This window comes from Tenrec ecaudatus, chromosome 14 (genome assembly GCF_050624435.1).
Source record: "Tenrec ecaudatus isolate mTenEca1 chromosome 14, mTenEca1.hap1, whole genome shotgun sequence".
NCBI classification, from domain to species: domain Eukaryota; kingdom Metazoa; phylum Chordata; class Mammalia; order Afrosoricida; family Tenrecidae; genus Tenrec; species Tenrec ecaudatus.
The window spans coordinates 86,195,525-86,204,838 of record NC_134543.1 but is presented as its reverse complement, the minus strand read 5'-3'; the positions used below and the strand labels follow the sequence as shown (position 1 = coordinate 86,204,838).

The 9,314-nt window shown below is 51.6% G+C and overlaps 1 protein-coding gene across 1 annotated transcript in view; it reads right to left on the bottom strand.

Moving 5' to 3' along the window:
* Positions 1-960: 960 nt before the first annotated feature.
* Positions 961-9,314, bottom strand: part of TEP1 (telomerase associated protein 1) — a 46,057-nt gene continuing 37,703 nt past the window's right edge. Inside the window, exons 42-55 of the mRNA XM_075530614.1 lie at positions 7,918-8,078; positions 7,543-7,656; positions 6,585-6,692; positions 5,955-6,087; positions 5,769-5,845; positions 5,283-5,415; positions 5,025-5,161; positions 4,759-4,883; positions 3,599-3,742; positions 3,378-3,477; positions 1,932-2,037; positions 1,623-1,828; positions 1,430-1,534; positions 961-1,233 (exon numbers count right to left, since the gene is read on the bottom strand). Coding sequence (XP_075386729.1) covers positions 1,111-1,233; positions 1,430-1,534; positions 1,623-1,828; positions 1,932-2,037; positions 3,378-3,477; positions 3,599-3,742; positions 4,759-4,883; positions 5,025-5,161; positions 5,283-5,415; positions 5,769-5,845; positions 5,955-6,087; positions 6,585-6,692; positions 7,543-7,656; positions 7,918-8,078 — 1,772 coding nt within the window. The 3' untranslated portion in view covers positions 961-1,110. The remainder of the gene's footprint in view (positions 1,234-1,429; positions 1,535-1,622; positions 1,829-1,931; positions 2,038-3,377; positions 3,478-3,598; positions 3,743-4,758; positions 4,884-5,024; positions 5,162-5,282; positions 5,416-5,768; positions 5,846-5,954; positions 6,088-6,584; positions 6,693-7,542; positions 7,657-7,917; positions 8,079-9,314) is intronic.

The following is a 9,314-nucleotide window of genomic DNA, read 5'->3' as shown; positions in this document are numbered from 1 at the left end:
ATCTTAGAGAAAGATACTTGGGTGGCCTCTCTCAAGAATGGCAATTACTACACTGGACTGATGATGCCCTGTAGGGTTGAGGGCCAGAGACTAATGTTCTACCAGTGCCCTGGCTTCTTATGTTACTTCTGGGCAGTCCGTTCTGGGAAGATGCGACTTTCGGTGAGAGGAGATGACTGGAGTGGTCCAGTCCTGCCCAGCTTTTCTAAACGACTCACTCACCCTTGTCGTCGGTTGTATTTGGCCAAGGAGATGCTCTTAGCTCTCTATTGTAGTGTTGGCCACCATCACTGTCGTGCCTCTCCTGGGAGGAACGGCATCCAGGGCCATGGGGCAAACAAGTGAACAAGAATTTTAAAGACTGCAATGATACAAACCACTCTCCTCTAGTTCTTTAATGCTTCCTCTTCCCACTACCATGACCCCAATTCTACCTTACAAATCCAGCTAGACCAGAGGATGTACAGTGGTACAGATAAGAGCTGGAAACACAGGGAATCCAAGAGAGAAACCCTCAGGACCGGTAATGTGAGTACTGATACCAGGAGGGGAGGGGAAAGTGGGGAGAAAGGAGGAACTGATCACAATAATCTACATGTCACTTCCTCCCTGGGTGATGGACAACAGAAAAGTGGGTGAATCGAGACACCAGACAGTGTAAGATATGTCAAAATAATTATAAATTATTAAGGGTTCATGGAGGGAGTGAAAAAAATGAGCTGATACCCAGGGCTCAAGTAGAAAGAAAATGTTTTGAGAATGATGAGGGCAACAAATGTACAAATGTGCTTGACACATGGATGTATGTACGGGTTGTGCTAAGAGTTGTACGAGCCCCCAATAAAATGATTTTTAAAAAAAAGACTTAAAGCCTGGTTTCAAAGAGTACTTATTAAATCCTTGGTTTACTTTCTTGGGGTTCTAGAAAGGATTAATGTTAATGAAGAAGCATTAGACCATCCATATTCTTTCTTGGCCCCAATCCACATAAGAACACAGACAGAACTTCTCTTGAAGTTTCCTGGCACTTTTATTTTATCATCTTCAGCAAGTGCTGGTGTCTTCGGGCTTTGTGTCTCTAGCACGCGAGGCATCATTTGAGTAGCAGCATCACTCCCAGGAGAGAAAGTAGACATTGCCCTGTGCATCTCCCACGGCGAGCTGCAGGGTAGAATTAGGACCCAGCCAAGGTTCCAGGCAGCTCACCGCTCCTTCACAGTGGAACAGGCCGAGCTAAGATGGAAACAGAAAAGAGGAAGGTGAGACTGACAAACCTAGGCCCTCTATCCACTTGGCTCCCTCACAGTGATGCCGTTTATTTAGAGACAGATTAGTAGAACATCCCTGAAAGAAGAAACAGACTCTTCATCTTGCCTTTTCTTATTCCCGTGTGACGTCCCCCCTGCACCACCCCCTGGCACACACTTACCAGCTGCATGCTGGGTCTCTCCCACAGCTTCACATCTCTGTCCCTTGACGCTGTCACCAACAAGTTGGGCAGCACATGGAGGGCTGTGACGAAGCCCGAATGGATCTCAGTGAAGAAAGGGAGAGAAGTATGGTGAGTTTTCAGTTGAGAAAACACCGAAGCCAGCTATGTCGGCCCCTTCCTCCACACTCACCTTTCTACACTGACGTGCCCTTAAACGTGGGTTCCTTGGCCAGGAGTCCAAGCTGCCACTGGCTTCCGAGCATGAAGACGAGTCTGTTTCTTTCTTCTGAGTTTGGGGTTCTTCCCAGATGTTGCCTGAGGCCCATTCTCCTTCAGGGGTACACTTGGCCATGCTCCACAGCATCCCTTCTGAGCTGGCGCACAGAAATGAGGACTCTGCCAGAAGGATCGGGGTCAGGACAGGCCATGGGTCTAAACGTACCCACCATTCTCCCAGAGGCCATCCCCTGGCTCCTTGGGTCTTCCCATCACCACTCACCGGATTCTGGCTTTGCCTGAGTCAACTGTATTGAGGATCCACTAGGATTTTCAAAGTCAAGATCAAAGTCCAGGCTCTCTCCAAACTTTCCCGATTCCTTTTGCTTCTGTGAGAGGATAGATGCTTTTTTTCAACCTACTCAGCAGCACTGAGTCCTACCCAGACAGAGTACCAGTTTTCTGCCTCGACTGTCAGGATTGTTTTCCTTTCTCCCCCAGTTAACATAGATGCAACAAGTGCACAGATACTCCGTGTGTGTCTCAATGAGTCAGTGTCCACGTGAAACCCATGCGATTACCTCCCAGATCAAGAGGAACACTTCCATCATTCTAGACGTTCTCATGCCCTTCCCACTGATTTCCCCAAAGCTAGGGGCTATTCTGAGTGCTGTCACTATTTATTAGTTTTGTCCATTTTTAGATTTCATTTAAGGGGTATCATGGGATACGTGCTTTTTGTAGCTGGCGTCTTCACGCAACATAATGTCTATGAGCTCTGTCTAGAATAGTGGTTCTCAACCTGTGGGTTGCGACCCCTTTGGGGGTCAAACGACCCTTTTACAGGGGTCGCTTGATTCATAACTAGCAAAATGACAGTTATGAAGTAGCAAAGAAAATAATTTTGTGGTTGGGGGTCACCACAACATGAACTGTATTAAAGGTTCATGGCAATAGGCAGGTTGAGAAACCACTGGTCTAGAATGTTCCGTTCATCAGTCTTCAATGTCATGTCCTTTTTCTTTTGCCATTTAGTATTCCCTTGTATAAGCAGACCACAGATGATTTCTGACTCTCCTGCTTGTAGGCATCGAGCTGCTGGGAACCTCCTTGCCCCTTCTATGTGGAGGGCGTATGGACTTGTTCTTTGGGGCATGTATCTAAGTGTGGGCTTGCTGAGTAAAGACTAGTTAGTAAAGTTAGGTCAGGAGTGGATAGCCTTTTCAGGGAAAACGAACATCTTGCCTCTTCCAGGTGACTGAGTCGATTCTGACCACACTTCATAGGGTTCTCAATGGCTGGTAATTTTTAAGTAGGTGGCTCCTAAGAACCTAGACTTGGCATGATTAGCCAGCTCTGGCCACACCCAGATCAACAAATGTGTGTCTAGAAGGTAAAGGCCATGTGTAAGGGCAGGGACCAGGAGCAACCCTTCACCTCCAGTTGCTGATATTCATGGTGCCAAATAAAGGCAGACATGAGACAGGTAATAGCTCAGTCAAGACAATTCCTAGGTTATGGGTTCATGGCAGAATCCATTTTTGTACCAGTGAAATCTGACAGGGAACCCGGACCTATAAAGCTCTTAAGTAGCACAGGTCCAGTTGAAGAAGGAGAAGGACCTTTGCCGCCAACTGGCTTCTCATTGTCCTCCATGATGGACCCCCAGGCTTAAAGACATTGGTCCCAGACAAGTGTTTGCTTTAACACACACCCAACCAGGACTTACCAAAAAAGAAAGCATGTCAGGGCCCATCGATTGCAGGGCAAACACACCATACTCCTTGTGGGTGGACATCATTGTAAGACCCTTTGTGCAATAGCTGCTCCTAGTTCATAAGAGAGAGAAAGGCTAAGTTCAGGGACCTCTCTCTGTAGACCCAACAACCTCTAGCCTACTTTTTCCCCCTCTTTTTCCAACTTGGGAGGAAGCAGCATTTTGGATCTTACCAGATTTCCGAGGGATCGTCCCCTGGCATCATGAGTAGCAATTCCAAACTTGCCTTGGCCAGGATGAGAGAGTGACCATCAGGGGCCAGGCCCACCCCTGACAGGACCCCCATGTTCTCCTGCAGAACTCGGTTCAGGCGAAGGCTGTAGCTCGAAGCAAGTGAAAGAACAAACAGACAGCCCACTTTAGTCCACTTCTCTCAGACACCTCAGGTCTCCATGACGTCCCCAGGCATGGAATAATGAACGTGTGACCTTCCGTGCAGACCCTGCTACTTGGTCTTTCTCCCAGCAGCGCTCATCATCACCACCTCCATGAGCTCAACCCAGGGACCCCTAACATTCCTGAAGTCTCCTTCCCTCCCTTCGATGATCATTAAGCCCCACGGACTCAATACACAATGCTTGCTTGCATCTGTTATCTCTTCTCATCCCCACCGTCTATCTTTCCTGGACTCCAGCAACAACTGGAAAAGCAGTCTTCCTACCATTAGTATCTTTCCTACTAACTACACATCCCCCAGACTGTCACCGTGTGCATCCTCAAACTCAGAATAAAACCCAAAGTTCCTGGCATTGTGTCCTCCAAAGCCTGGCTCCACTCTATCTTCCCAACCCACTTTCAGCCCAAGCACCCGGCTGCCCCTGGAACACAGCACACACCTCCATGCCGCCACTCCTTTTGTGGGGGCCACGCCCTCTCCCTTCCTCAAGCATTCTTCCTGCCCCTGACTGCCCTGGAAAACTCCTCCTCATCTTGAATCCTGACTTCCAGGGTTCCTCTTTCCTGCACTTTCTCCAAGTCTGAAGCTCCAGGAACTTTGTATGTGCCTCCCCATAGTGTGAATTATTCTCGGTGATGCTGGCAGCTGACTCGTGCGCACATCCCTTTACTATGAGCTTCCTCGGTCCAGGTAACAGTCTCCTTTGTCTCTGGTTCACGCTGCCTGGCCCAGCGCTGGCCATAAAGTAGAAACTTGATAACTTCTCCTGTAGGGTGGGGAGCAGAAAGCAGTTCCCCAGGAAATGTGTTTCCCCTTTTCAAGAATGAGTATCCTATGTCCTGGTTCAGAAGCAGAGAGGGTGTGTGGTGTGAGTAACACCCTAGGTATGAGGAGATCATTATCCCCCACGGTATTTCCCCAGCTGCCTCCATTCACCTGAAGGGTCTAGGTGTTGAGCCTGTCGGCAGTTCCACTTGCCACTCGCTGAGTTTCTCATCAGCACTCAGAACGAAGAAGGTGTGTGCCGAGTACCAGATGAGGGCACTGACGCGGCCCGAAGCCTGGTGTACACAACATGTTAGAGTTAGTATTCCAGAGGAGCTGGGGCTTGACCTCCTTTCTCCTCCCAGACATCTCCATGCAACTTCCAGCTTTGACCTGGGGCAGAACTCAGAGCAAAGGACTGAGACTCCCCCACTCACCTGTGCGGTGGCCACAGTCTTTGCTGCCTGCCACAGGGTGAGTTCCCCCGCTTCATTCCCAGACACTGCCAGAAGGCCATCCGGGGCCCAGGCCACAGCACTGATGGCTACAGGACTCTTTAGTCTGTGCGTGTCATCTGGAGAGGAGAGAAGGTTCTTTGTTTGACGCCGGGCCAGTGCTGGGGCCCAAGAGGAGATAGCAGGCCATCTCAGTCCCATGCCTCTCTCTTACACGTTCTCGCCCTCCGCTTCACTCACCTGCTTCCTCAGGTACCTGCCAGAGCCGTACAGAGCCATCCTCTGAGGCCGTCAGCAGGAGACCTGAGGCTTCGGAGACAGCAGCCGCACTGACTGGACCACTGTGTCCCAGGAGGGTGTGTGTTTGAAACACCTAGGAGGCAGGGAAAGGAATCTTGGGGGGTGGAGTGGTTATGCAGTGCTCAGGTTGGGCTGCTACCCTCAGGATCAGTAGTTCAGAACCACCAGCTGCTCTCTGGGAGAAACATGAGGCTTTCTAACTCTCCTAAAGAGTTACAGTCTCGGAGACCCACAGGGGCAGTTCTACCCCATCCTGTAGGGTCGCCGTGAGTCGGCATCAAATGAGTGGCAGTGAGTTTCTTTCTCTTTTTTTGAGAGGGAAGGTTTGGAGACGGGCAGTAGGGGGCTTGACACATGAAAACCTGCCCCAGAGGCTTTACTACCCCCCCACCCCCACCCCCACACCAGTCCTTGTAGGGAGCTCACCAAGAGAGGATGCCACAACCTGGTGGTTCCATCCAGTCCAACAGTCACCACCAGAAGCTCTGACCCGGGCTGACCATCTGCTAAGACATGGCAATGGAGTGAAGAGGAAAGACATAGGGAGGAAAATGGGAGAGAGGTGAGGGGTTCGGGGCTAGGAGGGAAGGTTGCTGGTGGGTGTTCCATCACCTGCACGTGGCTCCTGGGCAGCTGCGCACTGACTGATGGGTCCTGAGTGTGCGGGGATGCTTGTCAGCTCCACGCCCTGATGATCCCACACTTTCAGGGTCCCGTCCCGGCCCACAGAGACCACATGTTCCTCCTGCACCCAGAACACAACATCAGACCAAGGGAACTCTGAGCAGGACGGTTCCCACGACAGAAGTGACCAGGACCGGGCACTAGGTAGGGTTTAGCCCCAAACAACCCACAGCCATCAAGTCAATTCCGATCCATGTCCAACTCACCCGTGTGTTACTCGGATGGCCTGAGCTCCAACCTGGTCTTTACAGACTGCAGAGCTGTCTACTGACTGGGACTTAGACCATGCCAATGGGGAGGCCCTCGGCAGTGGGCTTGGAGGGCTCAGATGGGCAAGCCCGCTAAGGAGGTTGTGATCCCAAGATGCCATGTCTTCACGTTCCCCATGCTTCCCGCACACCAACCCTCCACCTCAATACCCCAATCCTGCCCCCAGAGTCCCCAGCATCCAGGTCTGATATTTCTTCCACCATTAGAATTAGATGCACAATGCATCAGTCTCCCCCAGGCCCCTGGACCCGCCCCGAGAGCCCCGTGAACGACCCACTGTCTGCTCACCATGGCTGCCACTGCGCTCACGGCATGCTGATGACCCAGGAACTGGCCAAGCCGCTGGCCCGACCCAGGGTCCCACAGCCCCACAGAGCCATCACTGGAACAGGAGACCTGCAGCGTCAGAGGGGAGAGGCGTGGGATTCTCAGCATCCCCCCACCCCAGCAGTTCTTGTAGGTCGAGCAAGTGATTCCGAGCAGGGGCTCTCCTGGGTTCCAAGTCTAGCACCGCCCTTCATTCTGTGGTCTAGAACAAGCGCCCCTCTGAGCGGGGCGTTTCTCATCTCTTCAGCGAGGAGGTGGACAGAGAACCTGTCTGAGAGGGAGGTGTGGGGCTGAGCACGCCCAGACACAGGACCACGTGTGCACACTGTCTGGCACAGAGGGAGCACACAGGAAACAGTCAGTAGCTATTGTCCTTAACGTAGTGTCAGTTGGCATGCCCCGAGAAGGGTGGAAAGGTGTCCATGCCCAAGATCTGGCTCCCTAGAAGCTAGAGCGATAGACTGAGACCAAGTGGATGCACACGATCTATAAGCAAGTCCATGCCCTCCTCTGTCAGGCCTTTCAAGAGCAATGTGAGGCTTCTACCTGGGTGGAAGCAATCACAGTAATGCCCTTGGGGAGCCAGTGCTGTGTTCTTGCTAAGAACACCGGGTTGCTTAGCAGAACCTTTCCTGGCTCCACGACATCACGTAAAGGCCTTGGACGAGTGCTCTCACCTCTCTGACTCAGTTTCTCTGTCAGTCAAACGGAGATCGTGGTGGCGTGTACTTTATAGGGTTGGCGAGTGAGATTGTTACCTGCCAAGAGCCAAGTGCCAAGCGCAATGCCTGACACCTAGTAGGTTCTCTGTAAATGTTAGCAGTGACTATTCTTGACTGAAGGACGTCAGGGAAAGGTTAAGTGGGTGCCCCCAACTCTGCTGAGCTTTGCCCTCCCCCACCCCCCACCTTTCACTCACCAGCAGGTTGTCTTTGGTCCAGGCACAGCCAGTGACCCAATCACGGTGGCAGGCAGAGAAGGAGCGAATCAGAACGGGTGCCCCAGGGGCCCTCACGTCCCAGCATAGGAGGTTCTGGATGGGTCAAAGGGGAGGAAGTAATCGGGTCATAGAGGGACAGGGGACATCAGGGCTATTTCAGGGAGGAAGTTTCAGGGAAGGAGGGGTGGGGTGCAGGGAAGGAGGCTGGACAGACTAGGCACGGAAGGTGTGGACTGGCAAGGAGCAGCCAGGAACTGGGGTGTTAAGGAGCCTAGGAAGAGGAAGCCTAGAGGCTGTGCCGACCAGGAAGATGAAGCCGGGGGAGGAAGAGGGCAAGGCAGAGGTGTGGCTCACCCGATCTCTGCCCCCAGTGGCCAGGCTGCTTCCATCTGCGCTGAAGCTACAGCAGGTTACAGGACCCTCGTGTCCTCGGAGTTCAGCGGCACCAGGAAATCCGTCTGCCTTTGGTGGCTGGGTCAGGCGTTCCCTGGGCCACAGCCGCACGGTGAAATCCTCTGCATTGAACATGGGGAGAGAGGGAAGCTCCCTGAGAGAGGCTACAAGACGGGTCCCTGAGGCCAGAGACAAAAGAAGTCCTCCACTCAAGTACACCCTCAACACAGAAACACTTTGTTCTATTAACCTGGCATTGCATGGTGCTCACCTTCCTGACACGATCGCTGAAGACAAAGTGGGTGCATAAGCAAATGTGGTGAAGAAAGCTGATGGTGCCTGACTATCACAAGATATAGCATCTGGGGTCTTAAAGGCTTGAAGATAAGCAAGCGGTCATCTAGCTCAGAAGCAACAAAGCCCACATGGAAGAAGCACACCAGCCTGCATGATCAAGGTGTTGATAGTATCAGGCATAAAAGACCCAGAACAAAAAAAAAATCATATCATTGTGAATGAGGGGGAGTGCGGAGTGGAGACCCGAAGCCCATCTGTAGACAATTGTACACCCCCTTACAGAAGGGTGGTGGGGAGGAGATGAGTCAGTCAGGGTGCAGTATAGCACTGATGAAACATACGACTTTCCTCTAGTTCTTTAATGCTTCCTCCCCACCACTATCATGACCCCAATTCTACCTTACAAATCTGGCTAGACTAGAACATGTACACATGTACAGTTAAGATCTGGAAACACAGGGAATCCAGGACAGATAAATCCCTCAGGACCAATATTGAGAGTAGCCATACCAGGAGGGGAAGGGGAAGGGGAAGGTAGGGGGAGAAAGGGGGAACCTCTAACCTCCTCTCAGGGGACGAACAACGGAAAAGTGGATGAAGGGAGCCATCGGTCAGTATAAGACATAAAAAAATAATAATTTATAAATTATCAAGGGTTCATGAGGGAGGGAGGGTGGGGCAGGGAGGGGAAAAAGATGAGAAGCTGATGCCAAGGGCTCAAGTAGAAAGAAAATGTTTTGGAAATGATGATGGCAATAAATGTACAAATGTGCTTGACACACTAGATGGATGTATGGATTAAGAGAAGAGTTGTACAAGCCTCCAATCAAATGATTTAAAAAGAAAAGAAGCAAAGACTACAAAGTGACCAGACAAAGAAAACAGACGTCCTCAGGGCGAAGGGCGCTATCTCAGGGCACCGCTCCAAGGGAGGCACAGCTGTGTGGTAGCAAGTCTGTGGAAAGGCAAGGCCCTGGGCAAGGGTCAGGCGGCACGTCACAGGTGCACCTGGACTCGCTCCTTGTCCCTCTAACCCCCTCCTGCTCCGCTTACAGCAGCTG